Genomic DNA, 23,570 nt, shown 5'->3' on the forward strand with positions numbered 1-23,570 from the left:
GCTTGCAAAATATCTTTTTTTTTTCTTGGTTTTTTTCCTCGATAAGTTTCATCTGACATCCATTCTTTTCTATGTTTCTCTTTTTTACCCAGTTTATCTTCAGCTATTTCTGTCAAAACATCTGCCAAATCTTCCCAGCTATTTACTTCACGTTCTCTTGTTTTGAGTTGGAGTTCCTCCCTAAACATGTGTCGTCCTGGAGCTGTTTTTAATTGATCTAGATTGTATGTTGGTCTGCTGGTGTTTCGCGTGATTTTGTTTTTTGCCATCTTGATTTTAATGGTATCATTAATGATCCAAAGAACAACGTCCACAAATCTTCCGATTCCGAGCAAAGTGGCCAGGTTTATTATGTGTTCCTCATCACAGCTCATCGTTTTGTGTGTTACAAGCCACAGGGTTTTTCTTCTGGTAAAAGGTTTTACTCAAGAAATGTGATAAATTTTTTGATATTCTGGATCCCATTTTGCAATCAAGGTACTTAACGAATGTGCAATCCAAACATATCAATTTGCTTTCATTAAAAGGCAAGAGACAGGTTGGTGTAATTACTACTGGTGAAAGAAGTTCTTTAGTGACGATAGTGACTTGCATAAATGCTACTGGTGAGTTCGTGCCACCGATGTTGGTGTTCTCTAGAAAGACTATGAAACCAAAGCTACTTGATGGTGTGCCACATAGGTAAGAAGTTATAAGCTTAAGAGGGATACTTAATCCCTCTTAGGGATTAAGTAGGAGCTTAATCCCTCTTAGGGAGGGAAGGAGCTTAAGAGCACCTTTTTTATAGATAGGTAGTACTGTTGAGTATTTTAGTACTTCCGGAAATATTCCAGTTGATAGAATTAAATTTTTAAAATGAGCGAAAGGTGATAAGACAAATGGAAGTATTAAGAGACTTTATCATTTGAGAGATCTCTTTTTTAACAACGGAACAAAAAAGGACTTGCTCGGAGAATCATAATTTCTGCAACCGTAAAAGACATCGATATTATTAGTGGAAATGGATTTAATTATATTCTCTGCAATTGTAATAAAAAAATTGATTTATTATGTCTGGAAATAGATCAGATTATACCAAACTGGTGATCTTCTATTGTTTCTTTCGAAATTTACTATTTTCCAGCAGTCTCGAGGTTTACTATTGGAATTGGTAATAAAATCACAGTAAGCTGACTTTTTAGCATTTTGTAATTACCGATTATATTCAAATTTTTGGTGTTTATATACTTTGAACATATCAGGATCCTTAGTGGCATCTGCAATGTGTTTAATAAGAGAAAGATTAGATCTACAATAACTTAATTCGTTATTAAACCATTGCACGAGTGTTTTTTCAACAGTTTGTCGTGCTTTTTTTTAGTGGAAAATGCGTTAATATTAAGTTGTTATAAGTTTCGGTTAGAAAGAACGTCGAAAAATCATTATTAGTATCATAGAAAAAATCAATCTTTGTAGGTACTAGCTAGTGCACGTTTAAGCTTCTGTAAACCAGAAGAAGTAATAAACCGTTGAAATGTTTGATTAGTGTCAACAACTTTATGCTCAGAGTCAATATATATATAAATATATATATATATATATATATATATATATATATATATATAAAAATTGAGCTCGATGGTAAGAAAAACAAGGTTCAAATACGCCCACTCTGTAGATATTTTCAGAAAAATTGTCAGAATATTGTCGATGCAACTATTGGACTGAGATGTGATTCTAGTATATTCGTTTATAGTTACGTTTAGACCAAGAGACGTTAATAGATTTTGAATATCAAAAGAAGAGTAAACTGTGTAAAAACCGGAATCAAATGCACTTTATCAAAAATTTTGATAATTATAAGTTAAAGAAATTGCACACCCACAAAATTTTACATCTAATTTCATTTATTGTCATACTGTTCTCTTATTTTAAAAACATTCAATAAATTAACACACATTTTTAAAATATATCTCTTGAATAAATATAAATAACTTTTAATAATTTAAATAATATAAAACATCACTTTTATTTAACAGACAATCGCATATTATACCTTATTCCTATTTCATTTGTTAACATCTCTCCCCTCAAGAAACTTCCTCGCTAACTGTCAGACAGTTACAATATTAACCGAAGATCACCCATCATCAGTAATACAGAATAGTTTGAACTATGTTTCCCGAATCATTAACTAATAATTCTTGTACAGGCATGTAAGTAGTATTTTGTTTTTTACTAATTTATTACAATTCAATAGATTTTCTCTTACCAATTTGTGGGTTTTTACTTTGTCTGCTTAATCAATTTTATGCATATTAATAAACACAGACATGTAATATTGGCATAATTACTGTAATTTTTTTTTGATCTTTATCTTTATAAGACAACACCCTAATATAGGCTTTTTATAATTTCAGCATTTAATTTATTTTGTACCGTTTGACCTGCAGATGCTTTGCAAAGTGTAGAAAGCGAAACCGGTCTTTTTTGGTAGTAAAATTAAATTGATTGTGAGTAAGTCTTATTTTATTTCTTTTACCGATTTATGTTAAGTTTGGTTTTGCATTTCAGCATAAATAGACTTGACGCCTGAACAACGCTTCCAAATTGTACAAATTTATTTTGAAAATTGTAGTTCTGCTCGAAATACGTAGCGCGCACTGTGTCCAGTTTATGGTCAACATAATAGTCCATTAGAGCAAATAATTCGATTAACCATTGAACGTTTTTGAACCACGTTTACTCTAAAGCTGGATATATAATTTGACGGACTGTAAACGTAGACGCACTGGAAAAAGATCAACATAGAATTTTGTGTACTCTCATTTATAAATTAACATAAACACATGACGGAACGTAAGTGAGATGGACTGGAACGGAAGAGTTGGCCAACTTTCTTCTCTTACAGTGCGTTACTTGCGTCTGGCTAATCATAAGGAAGAATTTTGTGCTGTCAACCAAAATGGCCCGCCCTCCATTTTGTCAAGTTGTTTATCAACATATTCGAATTTTGTTAATTATTTGTTACAATGGACGGTAAGTAATTAATTTATAAAATATTAATAATAAATAATAAAAGGATATCATAGTATCATGGTCACCAACTCTAGCCACTGTTTCTACTCATGCGCAAAAATTCCACTCCGTCGATTTATAAACTGAGATAATATTTATAGATAGTTTTTTACGTCTCCAGTGCGTCTACGTCTACAGTCCGTCAAACTATAAATCCAGCTTAACTGATAATATGCATCGACAGACACGTCTTGACACGTACAGTGCGTTGTTTTTACTTCAATAGAGTGCACTGTATGAAATGGTTAACTTTTATTGATTACACATTACTTCACAATGTTAAATTTGAATACATAAAAATATAAACTGATTGTTCTTTTCACATTCGATGCTGAAATTGAAATGACTTCTTGTTCTTGTCTTTTTGTTGTCTTCACTGGTGTCTTGTGACGTCGACGTTGCCGTACTGCTTTAAATTCTTAAGATCTTAACATGCGTACAGAAGAAGTTGTTGCTGCTGTAGAACGTATCGTACAGGAAGACACGAATCAGTCTATCTGCCATCATACACAGTAGTTGGACACATGTTCATCCACTTTATGAAAGATTTTGCGGAAAGAACTTGCTTTTTGTGTTTATAAAATCCAACTCATGCAAGAATTGAAGCTACATCATTACCTAGCAAGGTACAGATTGGTAGATTCGGTGAGAATTTTTTTAACGATCAAGCTCACTTTTGGTTAAATGGCTACGTCAACAAACAAAACTGACCTATTTCTCTTTTCTTCTTAAAGTGTCTATCCGTTCCGGATTTTGGCGATCATCACGGCTATCTTTACTTTATTTATTGCAGCGCGGAACAGTTCAGTGGTAGTCGTGTTATACCACTTTCGTAAATTTTGGAGCCAGGAAATGCGTCTTCTTCCCGGTCCTCTCTTACCATTTACTTTCCCTTGGAGAATCAGCTGGAGAAGGCCGTAACGTTCTGGATTTCTCATTACATGTCCTAGATATTCCAACTTTTTAGTTTTTACGGTCATGAGAATTTCACATTCTTTTCCCATTCTACGCAGGACCTCCACATTAGTAACTCTGTCAACCCAGGATATACGTAAGATGCGCCTATAACACCACATTTCGAAACCTATTTCTAGTTAAGATAATCTTCAAATGTTCAAACGTCAAATGTATGTTGAGAAACCATTACATTCAGAAAAACTGACTGTTTGGTGTGCTTTAGGGTCTGGTGGAATCATTGGTCCATACTTCTTCAAAAACTATGCTGGCCAGAACATTATAGTCAATGGTGACCGCTATAAAGCCATAATTACTTACTGCCTTTTTCATTCCCCAATTGAACAACCAAGATGTGCAGGAGCTGTCGTTTCAATAAGACGGCGCAACATGTTACAAAGCTCGTCCCACAATTGATTTATTGAAGGAAACGTTTGTTAACCGCATAGTTTCACGTTTCGGACCGTGAATTGGCCTTCAAGATCGTGAGATTTAGCACTGCTATACTATTTTATGTGGGGATATGTGAAGGTGCTAGTCTACCTCGATAAGCATGAATTGATTGACCACTTAAAGGACAATACTTACTTAAAGGATATCATCATCATCATCAAGCCATCATTTATCACGTCCACTGCTGGACATAGGCCTCCCTTAAACTCCTCCATTCTTCGCGATTTTGTGCTCTTTGTTGCCAATTTTTCGTGATACGCCTGATGTCGTCAGCCCAACGTGTAGGTGGTCTTCCTTTACTACGTTTGTCTGCTCTTGGCCTCCAATGTGTAATTTTACTCGTCCATCGTGAGTTATGCATTCTCGCTACATGGCCTGCCCAATTCCATTTAAGTTCCGCTATGCGTTCCACAACATCAGCAATACTCGTCCTTCTTCTTCTTAAAGGATATACGGCGACAAATATTGGAAAAAGTGATCGAAAATTGGACCTCTAAATTAGACTACGTCAGAGCCAGCCATGACGGTTGTATACCAGAAATCATATTAAATTATAATGCCAAAAGATTATCTTTCGGATAAAGTGAGTTTCATGTCAGTAGATAAAAATCATCTTTGTTCTTTCAAAGTTCTATACCTCTAATCAATTAATTCCCGCCTTTTTAGCTTTTAAACGTTAAAGCTGTTAAAACTGCGACTTTACTATCAGTTGCCATCTTGTACTGTGTGGTTGAAGATTCAAGAACAAAGACTGAAATGGTTTGGTCACGAGTTTGGTCACGGCAAGGGTGGGACGAAGGATATAGCTGTTAGAAGTTGACAGAAAGAGAGGCAGAGGAAGAAAAATTACAACAAATTAGCAAAACTTCTTTAATTTGTGTAATAAATAAATTTGAAGGATGATTATATTAACAATTTTATAAAAAATTGAACACTACAACTGGTATAGATAAATTACACATAAAAAAACACATTTTTAAACTTTCATATATTTATTTTGTTAGATGTATGGGCATAAATATGATTTATACAAATTTCAATACCGTGACGTAAAAAACATAACGTAAATAACTATACATAACTTATCTATATAGTCTTATATGTAACTTAAAATTAACTCACTGCCTGAGGGTTACTTCACGCTTTATTTGGAAGTCTCTTCTGAAACAAAAATTAAAAGTTTAAGAAAATAAAATCAACACATTTTTTTATAATTTCTCTTAGGGATAAAGTAACACAATGAACCCGCATAATAATCGTACAGTAGTATCTAACAACTATGTCACTGAAAATGGTGTATCCCAAGGTTCTACATTGAGTTCTACTCTCTTTCTACTAGCCATCAATGATATCTGCTCTCATACAAAATCTCCCGTTAAATTTGCCCTATACGCAGACGACCTTATTGTATACTGCCAAGGAAAATTCACAGCTGCAACCTCATCTTTATTACAAAATTCTGTGGAGTCCCTTACTATATGGTCCGAGAAAACTGGCTTCAGGTTCTCTTCCAATAAATCCAAAATAATTAAATTCACCAGGAGATACAACAGCATAGAAATACCCAAAATAACACTAACTGTCGATAACAAGCTCACCTGGCATCGTCATATCGATGAAATAAAAGGCTACTATTTAAGCAGAATGAATTTATTAAACACATTGTCCCACCATCAATGGGGTGCCGATGAAAGTGTACCACTCAAAATATATCGAGCTATAATCCGATCCAAATTAGACTATGGTTGTATAGTTTACTTGTCCGCATCCAATAATTCATTACAATCGTTAAACTCTATTCACTCTAAACACTGCTCTCCTCTATTCACAACAATTTGCTTAGAAGCATTTCGATCCAGTCCCGCTAAAAGTCTCTACTATGAATCTCATGAACTCCCCTTTACCTTCGGAGGCAGCAACTACTCCTATTTTATGCTAGCAGAATTTCGTCGAATTCGACTAACCCTGTATTTAATCTTTCGACTTCGGCAAAAACCGGACTCGTAAACTCAGCCCAGATGTATACTTTTAATCTCACAAATCCTGCAACCCTTGTGCCAAGACACAAAATTATCTCAAACACTTGCATCCATAAAATCAGAATCCCCGCCATGGTCTAGAACAGCTCCTTTTATAAACATTTCTCTCTGTAAATTTAATAAGCAACAAACAAATAATATTATTATTCGACAAGCTTTCAAGGATATTGTATATACATCCCACTATGATAAGGTGCTTTATACCGATGCATCTCGAAACACAGATGAAGATCTCCAAGAAGATATAAAATCGAAATTCAAAAGGAATATCCAAGGCAAGTGGCAGGAAGTTTGGATGACCAAAGACACCAAGCTCAGAGACATACAACCTAATGTTAACAGCTATTTATCCCTAGAATCTCTAAACAGAAAAGAGAAGATAGCAATACGAAGATTGAGGATAGGACACACACGTTTGGCACACGGTCATCTTATGTCCTCTACAGACCAACAGGTTATGCTTCCACTGCAACGATATTCCTATTACCATCAAGCACATCCTCACAGAATGTCAACACTACCAGGCTTGCATTGCCAACAATATAACTCACAGTTTAAAAGAACTTGTTCAAGCCGACTCAAGTGCCTAATAGACTTCTTAAAAACTACACAATTGTTCCAAACATGGAAGACGATAAGTTTCTTCTAAAACCAATGTTCCGATTACCCGAAAATGTAGAAAATTCACCGGTTTGTCACAATATAAATGAAGTAATTTTTACGGTATTGGTAGTAAAATTATTCTATATTTTTATTGTCATTTGTTATTAGGAATCTCAGGTATTTGTACTATCTTAAACATTTGCGACTGGAAATCCTAAACCAAAGCGTTTTTATATGACAAGGCATTATTCCCGATATGTGCTTTCAAGTTGTAGCGTTATGAATATTAAACTTTGGTCTCATTTTTGAATTTACCATTTTTTTCATAATTATCTTTTAATTTGTTCCACTTACACGTTATTGTAACATGTAGAATGGGGCGTGGCTTACAATGCTCTGGAGATTTTTCCAGTACCAAGTACCTCTGCAACTATACCATTCAGGCTCTAGGGTAATTTCATACTGATGAATGTAAATTACAGGATTTATATATTTACATGTAATCTAGTTTATAATTTTAAAATCCACACCTAAAATTCAGATCACTTCAATCAGAATAGAAACGTTCTTGTGGCCATTGATTGTCGCAGCTATTTATTCAGCTCCCAGATAAAATATCCTAGTTGAAGAATATGACAGCTTCTTCCAAACCCTTGGCTCACACTTCCTTATAGCAGGCGATTGGAATGCCAAAAATACTCTATGGGGATCACGACTAACTTCAACGAAAGGTAGAAATCTACATCGATCATTACAGAAAAACAATTGATTTTTTTTATTCACAGGACAACCAACATACTGCACAGCAGATAACCACAAACTTCCGGATCTTCTAGATTTTGCAATATTTAAAGGTTTACCTAACACGCATTTAAAAATAGAGCCTAGTTTTCTTCCAAAAGTTCGGACCACAGTGCATAATAATAATATTAAGCACAACTATAATATACAATAAACAGCCATTAAGATTATCTAACAAAAAACAAACTGAGAACAATTTGAAAACACTATTAACCAGAATATATGTAATGTTAGATCACCGAATAAAAGAATCTGATAAGCTGGAATTTGCAGTACAAAAGCTAATGACTCTAATACAAAACGCTCGATAAGATACTGCTAAATAGACTAACACACCAGCTAACGTCAGCGCTAAATAAAGCTCGTAATGACACCTTTAATTTTTATACCAACAATCTCTCTCCAGATGGCCACTCTATATGGAGAACAACTAAAAAATTCAAGAAACTGACACTACGAATTCCTCCAATAAGAAAACCTGATAGAAGTTGGGCGTAGACTGACAATGAAAAAGCTAATGTATTTGCAGAATATTTAAAAAATATATTTACTCCAAATTTAGGTCAAAACATAAATGATGATGTAGTTAGCGAATATCTAGATGCACCCTGCCAATTATCACCACCAATAAAAGCATTTTCCCCATTCGAAGTTCGCAGAATAAGAATGAGTACCAACTCTCACATAGCCGCAGGATACGATTTAATCGATGGGAGAGTCCTAAAACATCTACCCAAAAAAGCAGTTGTGTTGCTTACTATTATCTACAATAGAATGCTGCAGTTAAGCCATTTTCCAATCCAGTGGAAATATGTTCATATTATAATGATTGAAATGCCAGGTAAATTGCCTACAGAACCGTTTTCCTTGATGTCCAAAATATTTGAAAGACTCCTGCTAACCACTCGAGAACATAATACCCGACCATCAGTTTGGTTTCCTTCAAAAATATTCAACAATCCAACAGTGTTTAAGAAGAGTAAATAAAATCAAGAAAAGTTTGAAAGAAAGGACTCTGTTTGCCTCAGTATTTCTCGATATTCGGCTTTTGATAAAGTCTGGCACAACGGTTTGCTATATAAATTAAAATCTTTACTGCCTAGCGATCTGTACCTTATCCTGAAGTCCTACATTAACGAACGTTCGTTTCAAATAAAAATCAATAATGATTTCTCAACCTATCACTCAATCCAATCCGAAGTTTCTTAGGACAGTGTCCTCAGTCCCTTCCTGTACCTAATCTTTACTGCTGACATACCTACTACAGATGACGTCACAGTAGCGACTTTTGCCGATGATACAGCCGTTTTAGTTTCAAACAAAGATCCAGACATAGCATCTGAAAAGCTGCAAAATTACTTGCACACATTAGAGAATTGCTTGACAAAATGGAGAATTAAAGTCAATAACAAAAAATCAGCCCAAATCAAATTTGCAACAAGAAGGCTTACTTGTCCACAAGTTAGTCTAAACAATGCATTCCTGCTAGAGAATTTGTGAAATATCTTGGGTTGCATTTGGACCGAAAGCTGACCTGAAAGCAATACATTAACGCCAAAAAAACTCAGCTCAATATAAAATTAAAAAAAAATGAATTGGTTACTTGGCAGAAAGTCACAACTGTCAATAGAAAATAGAATACTGCTTTACAAAGTCATACTAAAACCAATATGGACTTACGGCGTGGAACTCTGGGGCTGTAGCAAGCCTTCAAACACAAAATTTTTGCAAACCTTCTAATCAAAAACACTACGTATGATAGCTAAAGCCCTTTGGTATGTGAGCAATTCAACCATCCACAATAACTAGGAGTACCGTAAACCGTAAAAGATGTCATATCACTTCAAGCCAACAAGGCCAAAATTCGTAATTCAACGCACCACAACCAAATTATCAATGAATTATATCAGCCACCAATGAAGGAACGAAGACTGAATAGGATTTGGTCAGAAGACCTGGTTACATAGGTAAAAATGGAGAACTGTCGCTGGACGGTACCCAAATCAAGTCAATATTGTCATCACATTTACTAATTACTCAATGTACTGTTTCTGAATAGATGGTAAATATACATTTAAAAATAAAAAAAAAATAATTTTAAAAATGAACAAATTATTTGTACTGAATACTTACTGGTGCTGATTTTTCTTTGGAATAGGATTCCCTGCATACATTTTTACCTCCGTAAGGCGATGAAGGTCTGCATTCGCAGTCCAAACCTTGCTCGAGGTTGATGGCTTCTTTAATGATGTTATGGGCAGCGGTATGAAGGAATTGTTTTTTACCATCTGGTTTTGCATCGAGGAAATTGTCTGTTACGAAGACATTTCCGCGGTTCTGAAATTAGATTAATGCATAAATATATTGTTTTTATATACTTTTTATATTAAGAATATACTATGTGACGTATAACGATAAAATTAGTTATATTGTAGCTTAAATTACTTACCTTAACTGTAAAGTCTACGCAGTAGTCGTCATATTGTAATTCTTTATATAATTCAGCGGTACCTTCGGGCTTCTTGGATTGTGAGAATGTAAAGACGTGTTCATCATTAAATCCAATCACGTCCTTAGTTTTCTTGGCATCTTTAACTTGTAGACCTTCGAATGGAGTTATCAGTTGAAGGGCAAATTGGTTATTTTTGTAGAAAAGAGTTCTCAATTTCTGCAACTAAAAATATGTTTGATTAACGACAAATTAAAAATGGCGAACGCGTTCTTTCGACTTAAATATATTCATAAATACATACAGTATTCAGGGGTGCAGATTATTCTGCATTTAAATAAACGAAAATAATTAGAAATATCAACTTACTGGATATAGCTTGCCTACTTCGCATGGTTTACTAGTAACAGCCAACATAATTTTAACGGCATGGGCGCGGTATGGATATTCGTATCCTTCTGTGTAGGTTTGAGCTTGAAGATCTTGACCAAAGGCCAGCTTGATATCTCTAAGAATACTACGGAAAGCCTCTACAGATTTTGATAATTCTCCAACAACTTTGGTTTCCTTGGGATTTTCGGAAAATTTAAGTTCGGGAGCTTTTCCTTTGAATACGAGCTTTCCACCAACGGTGACGTGGCTTGGCCATTGGTTTTCACCTCCGTAAGTAATAAGGTGGGTTTCAACATCTCTGTAAAATATAAATGTGATTAGAAATATAGTAGTAGTAGATACAGTTTTCAGGAAATGATAATCAAGAAATAAAAGAATATACTTTAAAAATATAAATTCAATAGTTTTTAAATATCCCTCTTCCCTTTTCCGTACCCACTATCTCTTTCCAGTTCTTCTTTATCCCATTTTTTTCCTTTCTCTCTTCTCCTCACTTTATCTGTCACTCTCACCACACTTTTACTATCTTGACTTTATTGTTTGTATAGCTTTTTTGTCTAACAAAATGCTACAGCTAGCGTGAGACTATCTGAACAAGAAACAAATAAATTTTGTATACAGCGAGAAGTACGGCAAGGAGACACCATCCCTCCAAATCAAGTCACGATGCTTTTCGAACATACTTGTAAGAAGGCAAATCTGAACGAGCATGGTATCAACATAAATGGAGAGAAGCTCAGTAATTTGAGATTTGCAGCCGATCGTATGGACGATGCAATAATAATCACGCTTCACGTTTGAAAAATCACGCTTCCTTGAAGGTCAAACTAAAGATTAATATGAACAAGATGCAAATAATGACTAATCTGGTGCTAAATCGAAATATTGCTGTTGATGGAAGGGATATTGTGCAGACTACATCGTATAAGTACTTAGGACATGAAATTAGGTTGGACAGAGATAACCAGACATGTGAGCTCTCACGTCGCATAGGATTAGCCTGGGCAGCGTTTGGTAAATTGAACTATGTATTTAAATTGGTTCTACCCATATACCTCAAAAGGAAAATCTTTGACCAAAGTGTGTTACCTGTACTCACTTATGGAGCGGAAACATTAACACTCACAAAAAAGGTAGTGAATAAGATTCGCATAACTCAGAGGGCTATGGAGCGCCAGATGTTGGGTGTCTCTCTGAGAGACCGAATCCCAAACGAAGAAATACGTCGTAGAACAAAAACAATAGACGCCATCGAAAAAATCGCGTCGCTAAAATGGAATTGGGCAGGACACGTCGTAAGATTATCAGTGGACAAAACATATTGTCGAGTGGAGACCAAGACAAGAAGCAATACTGAGCAGAGCAATACCCACCAACTAGATGGACTGACGACCCGAAGCGTGTTAGCAATAACTGGATACAAGCCGCACAAGACAGAGGCAGATGGAAAGAACCGAGGGAGACCTATGTCCAGCAGTGGACGCATACAGGTTGATGATGATGACAGCTTTTTTATTTTTCACTGCTATATTGATTTCTTTCGTTTGAGTTAGAAGTCTGTTCCTCCTCATCTTTTGTTTTATTTTTTCTTCAAAAATGTTCTGTGTACGATTTTTCTAATCTTGTTCAAATTTTAAAAATTAAAAGTAAAGTTATACTTACGTTAATCCTTTGGCAGCTAATCCCTTGGTAAGCTCTTGAATAAGAGGTTTTACTAATTCATTGTAAACTGGCTCATTAGCTTTGACAGTGTCGACCATAACAACAATATCAGCTGCATTCTTTGGTACTTTTACGCTAAATTGGTCTCCAACATTGTGAGCTTCAGGTCCGTTGAGGCACTGAGCTGTGTAAAAGAAAATGTAAATTGTATTTTTCACTATTTATTTAGGACATATTTAAAAAAATATAAATGTATAAACAGACATTATATTAAATGAAAACAATAATTTTAGTGAGGAAATAAGTCAAACTAATTGAATAAAACTGCTGAAAGGAAAAAAGGACTTATACTACAGTCGTCAGAGACGAAAATGCCACTAAACCTCTAAAAATCATACGAACATGCTGAATTTTGCCGAGCATATTAATTTTGGGACCACAAAAAAGATGCAAAAATGTTTACCGCTTTTACCAACAGGCTTCTCCCTAAAACCCCCCTCGTAGGGGGTAAAAACGCAAAAAAATCGATTTATCAAGAATCTGTACACTATAGAAAAAAATGTATAAAAAATGTAGCTGAGATAATTTTAAACAAAAATGTTTATAAGTATTTTTTGTGTAGAATGCGAATTCAATAAAATTTGTATCAGCACGACGGTAAAAATTCGATAACTTTTGATTTAAGTGACTTATCGACAAAAATCAAGATGCATTTTAAAGGTACAAAGTTCAGCTTTAGTATACAGTATTTGTATTTTGGCGCAACTAAACTCAGATTTTATACAGGTGTTAAATAAATAAATGTGGTGCGATTTTTGTCATTTTTTATGATTCTCACGAGATCAATACAATTTATCCCTTTCATTGACTGAGCACTATAAAGTTTCGATGACTACAGCCTAACCTTTAAGACCTATAGCATAAAATTTTAATTTTGGCAACAAATGTAAGGCATTTGAAATATGCTTAAAAAACTCTGGATTTAAACTTTCACACAACAAACAATCTAAAACATTTAAAACTATTTTTTTAATTACACTAGTACGTTTTTTAAAAGAACAAAACTTCTGCAATTAACTACACCCAAAATCGTCTCCTTAAATGCATTTCCCGTGACGTGTGATCGTTTGTAACGTTAAACATTAAATTCATGTCATAGGTTTTAAAGATTGATCTCTTGATCTCTTGATTTTTGTCGATAGGACATTTGAATCAAAAGATATCGAATTTTTACCGTCGAGCTGATTTTGCGCGCGTAACTGACATGCAAAATCGACGGTGGCTTCAATCGTTCCTTCTAAGAGTTCTTAACATTCATTCTACACAAAAAATGCTTATAAACATTTTTGTTTAAAATTATCCAAGTTACATTTTTTTAATATATATTTTTCTACGGTGTACAGATTCTTGGCAAATCAATTTTTTTGCGTTTTTACCCCCTTGCGAGATATTAATCCAGCCTAATGAAAAATATTAAAAATATTCCAAAACAAAGGCAAGCAAAAAGTTATGACAACCTCTGGCTGGCTAAACAAGGATATTCTTAGAAATTCAGAAATCTTTTCCTTCAGATATCCTCTCTATACAATTGTAAAATTCTGCGGAAATGTAGTGGAAAACGCTCAACACACTATCTATTTTGAGCATGATATCTATTTTGAGCATTTAAAACAGATGTTTTTAAAACCTAATTAGGTAATAAACGTAGCTCCGATAGGCTTTTATAGAAACCTAGAATTACTTATGATTATAGATTTGAAGGCATACATAAAAGATCTTCAATTATTTTTCAATAGAGATAATAATGTTACTGTTAAGTATGATTATAAAATCATTATCCACAAAACTTGTTTACCCGATTTTTTCAATTCAGAAAAGATTACCCAAGTGTCTTAACAAACAGTAACTAAAACGATAACTGAATACTGTATTTTATGAACAATAAATTTTAACTAAGTTTAAATCGTGTTTTTATGCACATTTTCCGTTTTTATCACAGTTATTAGTCTCTTAAAAGATAAAAAGATAGATATAAAAAATTTAATAATCAATATAAAACAAAAAATAGCTTACTTAATCGAGATGGAACACTAACTGGAATGTTGTGTTCGAGGCAACGTCCTACATAAGCGGAGGCAGCAGACATTTCAGTATCTTTTACATTGTTTGCAAATCCAAAGTTGCAGGCTTTCTTGAAAATATCGGTGTCAACAAATGGATAGCACAGTCTGAGCGAAGATTCCCACCCGAAGAGCTTTTCACAAGCTGGATTAGATGGTGCAGAAGGAGGTACAACAGCTGGTTGGCAGTTACCGATTTTGTAGGAGTTGACGAACTCGACATCTGATGTAACAATTTTACCATTGGCAACAGTGAGATCATCGAAAGGTTCGTTGTTGCCTCTACCCAGAAGACCTTTAACTTGGCCGTGGTAGAAACCTGAAACGTAAACTCCACATCCTTGTAATGTTGGTGTGCAAATAATATGAACTCCGGCACTTGATTTTAGATGGACGTTTTCGTAGGTTCTGTAAGCTGCAAGTCCTCCTTTGCGAACAGGGAACTCAGCGTGACCTAAAATTATAAAAATGTATTAACCACTGTATAACTTACTTAGCAAGATATTAAATACCAATATATTGGTTTCATATTTACCAATACAATAGTTTTAACAAAGTTGATTAAACGTGTTTTGATTCTTATAAAATACTTTCTAGGGGTTTCTGTTCTCGTCATAAAGATCTCGATCGAAATAAATATAGATAGAATATATTTAACTTTGATTACATTAGGCTAGAATATGCGTTAAAATTACTAAAGGAAGAAAACCAGCCCGCAGAATGATAAAGATAAAATAAGATAGATTTCCAGCTGTTATTTTATGGATAAAGCTTACAAAAAGCCGGAAAATAACAGAAACAATTAAAATTTACTGAAATTACATAAATCTGAAATTTAAATAAATTGCAAATTGCATAATAAAACCTTACGAACTAATAATTTGAAGTTGCTGCATATGATACCCAATAATAGATAAAAATACTTTAGTTACTTGTACATAAAAGTACCTACTGTAATTTCTTACAGTAGGTAAAATAGTCTTTCAGATAGATAGACTTTTGTCATTTTGAGGAACTTGGAGAAAGATGTTGCAGATTTAAGTTGTAAAAGGAGATGGTTGTATAGTTTTTTTGTCGAATATAATATAGATTTCTTTACTAACCCAGTGGAATGAATTTCTGGTGGAGTAGTTATGATTAGATTTTGCTGTAAAAACATGTAGGTGTTTACAAATTAAGCAAACAGTTTCTAAACTGAAATTGAGATTTTTGAAGTAACTTCTGCAATGTGTTATTCTTCTGAGGCTGAACAGATATCGTAATGTTCTTTTTTGTAATTTAACAATATCATCAGATTGGGCAGCTGTACTAGAACTCCAAAAAGGAAGATCATATCGAAGGTGATACTCGAACAAAGAAAAATATGTTATTTTGGAAGATGCTTAGTTGATTTCTTTCAAACAGATATACATAGCAGGCTGAGGCTAGTTTCTTACTTAATAAATCGATATGAAGGGACCATTTAAGATTGCTGTCTATAAAAATACCAAGAAATTTTACAGAATCAACGATACTGATCTGGCTGTTATTAAGAAGCAAGAGTTGAAGAGCTCCTTTATAGGATAATGCTACTGTCTTATCCACGTTAAAAGAGAGTAAATTAGAGATGGACCAGATTTTTATTTTGAATATATCAGAAGTTATAGTTGCATGAAGAGTTGCAATATTAGAGTTTTTAGAGCCAAAATATCAAGAACTACAAAGCAAAATTAAAGTAGAGATAAGAAAGGCAAAGAAAAAGTGGTTAGCAGATCAATGCATAGAAATAGAAGAGTATGACAGAAAGTACGACAGCTTTAATATGCATAAAAAAGTAAAAGAACTAACAAATACCAAAAAGCGAGCACACTATGGGACTTCAAACCAGTGCTCTGTAACCGCAACTATCAGGGGAAATCATAATTTCTCGAGACAAAAAAATAATTTTCCGTTTTATATCTTGTAATAAAATATTAAAATATTAATTAACATGAAACAAGACCAGAGAAAATAATTATACAATAAAAGCCAACCGTTGGTCTATTACCGATTTTTATTTCCAAAAGGCAAAAAGTATCAATCTATATATATTTCTGAAGTTACTGACAGATGAAACAAAATTTCTAATTAAATTGAAAACTTTACTTACCTCCGTTAAGGATAACTTGTCCGTGTTCATTAACAGTAATAATATCTTCTTTGTCGCCCAAAGAAATGGTGCTAAGACGTCCGTTTGCGGTGTTTCCAATGACAGTAAAGTTACCGTTGACAGCGTCTCTTGCCAAAAGATATTTGCAGGTTCCTTGGAAGTTAAGGTATTTTCCATCGAATGTATAGACGTGCTGAGCCTGGAGAATCATTCCGAGTACTACAAATAAAGAAATATTTATCAAATTAGGGACGAAAAATAGTATAGAGTTTGTTATTTTTAGTTTATTAAAGTAAATTAAACTTTTCGATTCATAATTGAAAGGGTCAGTGCAAACAGTAACTAAGTCCATATTTTTCTAGAATTAAGTTAAGTAGCGACATCTATATAAAATTATGTGTACTATAACCTGGCTGTCAGATTTCTAATAAAAAGTGTCTTACTGGGTAAAATCCCATATCATAAAATTTTAATCAATCAGAATTTCATTGCAAGAAGTTGCTAAGTGTCAAAAAGACTTGACTACTTGTTGCTACTGACACGGGGATTCCTAACCTACAAGTTTGTTGATGAAATAGATTCACGTGTAAGTAACTTTGATCTGAGAATTTTTTGGAATCAAAAGAAAGTAACGTAGAGAAAAATGTCTGATTTTAGTAAGAATATTTTCCATATTATTTATGATATTATATTAAAAATAAATAAGAAGTTTAAATGCATGAGAAATACGATATTGAACAATAAGCATAGCTTAGTAAAAATAATGATTTTAAGGTTATATGTTTAGTAAAGTACATTTTTTATTTTAGAATCAAGTAGTTACAGTGAAAATGTAACTACTCGGGAAGGGAGTATGATCCTCACGAAGGCACTTCTCGTAAAAGTATACCTGCGATGGTTAGTGATTCACGTAGCAGCAAGAATGAAGAAGACGTTGTAGAGTAGAACCAGAAAATGTAACCTATAACTTTGTTCCTGTTGGAGGGGATTCCAAAAATTTGGATTCTGTTTCAAAAGGAAAGAAACTGCTTAAAACCCAGAAAAATGGAAAAGAACTTTAAAACAGAAAAATCGTTTTACAGAAAAGAATAAACGTCGTGAAATCGGCGTTTGTAGGTGTAAGTGTGCAACTAAGCTAAGTGATTTACAGCAAGCAAGTATTTTTGAAAAGTAGTGTAGTCTATCTACCCATTCAGAACAAACAATTTATTTACAAGGTTGTGTTAAGAAAGTTATGAAAAACCGATCACGTGTACGTAATAAAGAGTAATCAGGAAGTCGTACAGTCTTCTCATATGAAGTTAATAATAATTCCGAGAATGGAAAAGTGTCTTTATGTCAAAAACCATTTTTAGCTATACACGGGGTTTTTTAATCTAGGTTACACAAAAAGGTTAGAACTGCAGCGCATCCAGCAGACAATAGAGGCCGTCATGCCACTAGGTCTAACAGAACGCCGCCAGAATCTCTTGAAAAGGTCAGAAAATTTATTGTTGTATTACCAGCTCTAGAATCGCACTATATAAGATCTGATAGCCGTAATAGAAAATACCTGGACCATAATCTATCAATCACTAAACTACATGAAAATTTCAACACATTCTGATAACAAAGTCTCAAATGGGATTTTTGCGAGGGTATTTAAGGAAGAATTTAACATTTTATTTGGATATCCAAGAAAAGATATATGCAACACCTGTACAAAATTCCTAGTTAGTATAAGGCAAGCTGAACTGGAATCTAATTATAGGAAACCTTAAAAACACTTCAAAGAGATAAGGAGATTCATCTTAGAAAAGCAGATGTATTTAAAACATAACTAGCTGAAGCTCAAAAATCAACTGATTCTTCTGAAATGATTATATGTTTTGATTATGAAAAGAACCTGCCTTTGCGTGTAACTAACGCACAAGATGAATATTATATTAGTCAGTTATGGCTATACGTTTTTGGAATTCACAATCTAAAAACACATAAAATAACAATGTATACTTACACGAAAAATTTTGCCCAGAAAGGGCCGAAAGAGGTTATGACCTGCTTGAATGAATATATTGAAAAACACAAAGATTCGCTGCACACAAAGTTAAAAAGTTTTTGTGACAACGCATTTATCCAAAACAAAAATCGAATTCTTTTTACTTACCTAGATCAGTTATGCAAAAGAAATATTTTTAAAAATATTGAAATATGGTATACAATTCCACAACATTCTATAGTGCCAGTGGATAGAGACTTTGGTGCCATTGAGAAGAAAAGACTGAAATTGGAAGTGATTGACAATCCTGAGACTTACGTTGAGCTGATTAAGAGATGTACAAAAAAATTCCTTTGATGTTGTATTCGTTCAACACAGTCTGAGATCAAGCGGAGATCTAGCTCCAAGTGACAGAGTACTTAAAGTAAGAGATTATAAACAATGGGTGATGCCATATGTCAAAACTTCCGTAAGGGGTATTTTCAAAACCAGCGAGTCTATGACAGGAATATGTAGCAACATGACTCTTTATAAACTAGGTATGAATAGAAAAATTTCCAGCAGTCCTTCATTGGAATATGGCAACATATACTTAAAAATAAAACCATAAAAGTATGAAGCTGTTACAAAACTTGTCAAACTAGTTATTTCAGGCAATATTGAATTCTATACGAGATACGAGGACTCTTTTTGATGTCGAAAATGCAACTACCCCTAGCCGTCATGACACTGGAAATAAAGAGGAACATATCGAAAGTGATGTTGATATATGAGTAAAATTTGATGTAAACTTAAGATTTTCAGAAATATATTTTTGTCATAATTCCAGTTTTTAATTTTAAGATGTTTTTTTGTTACAAAAACTAGTTAAGTCCACATTTAAAATAATATTTTTTTCATAAATAAATAAATTTATAATTATGTTGTCTTATTACATTAGTTTAAAGCATTGGTGTTACATTGATTTAAAGCAAATATAAGTTTTGATTGCTTCTGTTGGGTGTAAGAGCTTGTTTTTTTTGCTTCAGTCCGGTACCTAAGACGCGATGTTTTAATTTTGCACCAAGTTGTTGTCTTTCTTCCCGGAAACTGTGACATAATTCTTGCAGTTTTCGCATCTTTAAAAGGATTTTCTTCTAATCTCTCCAAAAGAGTACGATTTTCATGAGTGGTAGATATTTTTGGTCTTCCAGAACCTTGCTTTCTTTCGAAAGTTTCTTGTTCTCTCCAAATTTAATTAATATTAAAAACTCTTACTCTGCTTACGTTAAAATGGTTCGATACGGCAGATAGTGACCAACTATCTTCTAATTTCGTTACGATTCTTGCTTTTAGTTCTTTGCTAGCATGTGGAGCCATTTTTTGAGGTTGAACAAAATAAGTTATCTGACAAATTTTAAGATTTGGCAGTGGCAGTGACAATATGTAAATGATAAGTATTTATCGTTCAAAATACACTGCTTAATTTTCTACAAAATGCGCCTTAAGAGTCGTATCAGTTTTTTTAGGAACCAGCTGTAGCTACTTTTTTTCATTGACTTGTCAATAAAAATGTTTGCTATCAGCATTTCTGCATCACTAGCTATTAACATCTTTTGTGCGTTATCTTGTTGTATTTTTGTGTAATATGTATGTTAACGCTTTGTTACTGAGTAAAGTCATTCTTCTTATCTTTACAAATTGCCATTAATTATATCGTAATAACTATGACATTTCGAATCAGTACTGATCCAGCGAATAAGAAAATTTGATTTATATTTGATTTGAGTAAAAATTTTGTGCACAGCCAAACTCGAACATGCGTCTCATGGAACTTTACTTTAACTATTGCAACATGTAACACATTACTTGATAAAAATTACTTATACTATATTTTAAGTGTTTAGTATTATCTACGATTTGTAGTACTTACGTTTGAATGGAGCGAACCATTCTTTTGGTTTCGTGAATAATGACAAGCCTAGATCCATGAGCTCCTTCGAAGGATCTTCAAGTAGGATGTAATTGATTGGTGACAATTTAACAGCAACCAATTTCGGCAGTTTCTTGAAGAAATCGAGAGAAATTGACACTTGGGGTTGTTGAATATCAGCAGTTGAAGATGTTATCAAGGTCAAGATCTTTTGAACAAGATTGGCGCTAACTGTGAAAAGTTTGTTTAAAACTGCAATATCGTCTACGGGTTGTTGTTTGATTTTCTACAAAAAAAATAATCATTCAAATATATTCTTATAAGATTTTTTCCCACATGTAAATAAAAATATGTGGGTATGTACAACAGCATATTTTCTGAATAAAAACTGGTGGAAAAGCCCACCATACAAACGGAAATATTTTTTATATACTTGATAAATTTATTTCAAAATTGCATATCTGTATAATCCAAGTGTAACATTAAATAAAAAATAAACTATAATTAAAAATATAAACTGTTCAAACATTCTACACATATGACTCAATATTATCTACAGGATTCTCATTTCCATCAACTTATTACAAACATATCTTTTGAGGTTAAATCTTTCCAAATATACAAACGTTTGCAATAAAATAACAACATCCATCTAATAACTACAAACTGGTTTACTAAATTTGTTTGGTCTGGAAGATAAGTTTTAACACCAGTGCACATATATCACACAAAAAATCTGAGAAAAGTCAAAAATATTTGAGAACAAAATAATTGCCTACTGGAATTTTACAATCCTCTTATTATAAAAATAATCTTTGAAGAAAACGCTACCTCAAAAAACAATAACAAAATTTCCACCAATACTTATAAGACTTACACATATATTATTGCCATACATTAATGGATTTTCTGAACAAATACCATGTCAAGATGTAGTGTAAGGTATAAATAATAAAGAGTTCATTGAAAGTGGCAATTCGCCGAAACATTTGAACAACATTAAAGGGTAATTGAAAATTTATAGCAAATTAGGTGAACCACAAATCCAAGCTTGCTGGAACCTATTGGACTATGTTAGGAATGTAAAGTGTAATACTTCCCTGAACCCTTTTTGTGATGTTCTGTGTCATTGAGTAAATCAGAATGACAGATGATTAGAAGTACAGGTTAAGAAGAATAGGTTATGGTGCCGAAGCACATGGTAGAAATGTACAATGTCTAAGTAGTATGTATTAATATTGAGTATAAAATATATCTAAGGAACAAAGAGTTTGATATTGAACCGCAAATCCAAGCTTACTGGAAGCTATTAGACGATGTTAGGAATAGCCTTTTATTCCGAAAATACATCTACAGTTTACCCTTGAAAAACACTATTCTTTGCACTCTTTACATAGAAAAAAAAGTGTTTATATATCATCAATATACTAACATGACAAATAATGATATATTGTAGGTACTGTTACATTAAAATATTGTTAGTATAATAACTTACACATTTCCTTACTCACCTTTTCCAAATAATCAGTAAGAATATCAACGAACTCAAAGACTTCTTTAGAAATAAAGAGATCAGCGGGAACCAAATCTTTAATGGTAGCAGCTACTTCCTTTAATCCACCTACGATTCCATCAGCGTTTGGTAATCCGTTCTTGACAAACTAAAATAAAAAGAATATTAAAATAGTTAAAGTATTATGCTGGGACATAAGGGCCTTTATGGGAACTTGTTTCGAAAAATAGTTGGAAAAAAGATCCGGGCGAGAATCTCGGCCAAAACCATTCGTCACGGACATATATAACGGACTTAATCAATATAAGGAAGACGTGCTAAATACTGGCTGAAGGACAAAAACTTATCCTGAAATACAAAACTGAAAATAAATATAGTTGCAATCAGACCAGCAGTTACATACGCCACAGAGACAAAGTACCTCACAGATCAAGATGAAAAAAAATTAAGAATATTCGAAAGAAAAATCCTCAGAGGAGTTATGGCGCCGATAAGAATGGAAAAGGGTGAAATGAGTAGAAAAATGAACCATGAACTTAGAAACATAATGAAGGGAGAAGATATAGTTAGATTTATTTAAGCGCACAGACTGAGTTGGCTCGGATACATAAAGAGAAGGAAAAACGACATACTGATTAAAAAGATCACCAGATGGAAGCCAGAAACTGAAAGACCAAGGGGAAGACCTAACGAGCTCTAAGTAAAAGAGACAAACTTTTTATCAGGAATAGAATATTTGGTCATAATTTTGAAAATGGTATTGATATGATTTCTATGAAGGCAGTAGACATCTGAAACCCTGTAGTTAAGTATCTCACGTCCTTATTAAAATACAAGAAATTCAGGAGAGTCACCGATTTCCCGCTACAGAAAGAAATAAAACAGGAAATCCGTCTATAACTTTTTGCCAAGACAATAAATAGATAATATCAATGAAACAGGAAACAGGTATTTTTATTTCACATTTTAGAAATACAAAATTTTTTAGCATACTTACGTCCTCCCATTGTGCGCGTATTTCCTCAAATACTGGAAGAGCTCTAAGTTCTTCAACAAGTCTTCTGTACAAGCTAATGAAAATTCGTCTAACTTGTTCGTAGGACTTCTGAATAAATCTAGCAACATCTTGTCCCAATTCACCGAATGTAGCAGTTAATTGTTTAATTTCTGGTTGGTATTTCTCGATGATTTCGCTGACTGTGGCCAAATAACTTGAAGTAATTTCCACCAAGGTATTAAGGATATCACCGGCAATACCGGAGAGTTTCTCGACGAGATCCTTGAGAGCTGGTACGATATGCTTCTCGAATGATTCAACGAAGGCTACTACAACACTTTGGACAGCATGAGTTACAGCTTCTAGTACTTCAAATACTCTAACAAAGATTGTTTCTGTAATAAATAATAGTATTAAAAGATACTTCTAGTTAAAATTAAAAAGACAGTCAAGATTTCATTTCACGTACAAATCGTCTATGTATCTGTTGATAATAAAGCTCATCAGAACA

The 23,570-nt window shown here is 33.5% G+C and overlaps 1 protein-coding gene across 1 annotated transcript in view; it reads right to left on the reverse strand.

Annotated features, from left to right (window-relative positions):
* Positions 1-5,437: 5,437 nt before the first annotated feature.
* The window catches only part of apolpp (retinoid- and fatty-acid binding glycoprotein apolipophorin), a 65,413-nt gene continuing 47,280 nt past the window's right edge, over positions 5,438-23,570 (reverse strand). The window contains exons 16-25 of the mRNA XM_072537903.1: positions 23,060-23,454; positions 22,061-22,210; positions 20,550-20,835; positions 16,660-16,878; positions 14,485-14,985; positions 12,412-12,595; positions 10,726-11,047; positions 10,357-10,581; positions 10,041-10,244; positions 5,438-5,625 (exon numbers count right to left, since the gene is read on the reverse strand). Coding sequence (XP_072394004.1) covers positions 5,602-5,625; positions 10,041-10,244; positions 10,357-10,581; positions 10,726-11,047; positions 12,412-12,595; positions 14,485-14,985; positions 16,660-16,878; positions 20,550-20,835; positions 22,061-22,210; positions 23,060-23,454 — 2,510 coding nt within the window. The 3' untranslated portion in view covers positions 5,438-5,601. The remainder of the gene's footprint in view (positions 5,626-10,040; positions 10,245-10,356; positions 10,582-10,725; positions 11,048-12,411; positions 12,596-14,484; positions 14,986-16,659; positions 16,879-20,549; positions 20,836-22,060; positions 22,211-23,059; positions 23,455-23,570) is intronic.

This window comes from Diabrotica undecimpunctata, chromosome 7 (genome assembly GCF_040954645.1).
Source record: "Diabrotica undecimpunctata isolate CICGRU chromosome 7, icDiaUnde3, whole genome shotgun sequence".
In the NCBI taxonomy this organism is placed as follows: Eukaryota; Metazoa; Arthropoda; class Insecta; order Coleoptera; family Chrysomelidae; genus Diabrotica; species Diabrotica undecimpunctata.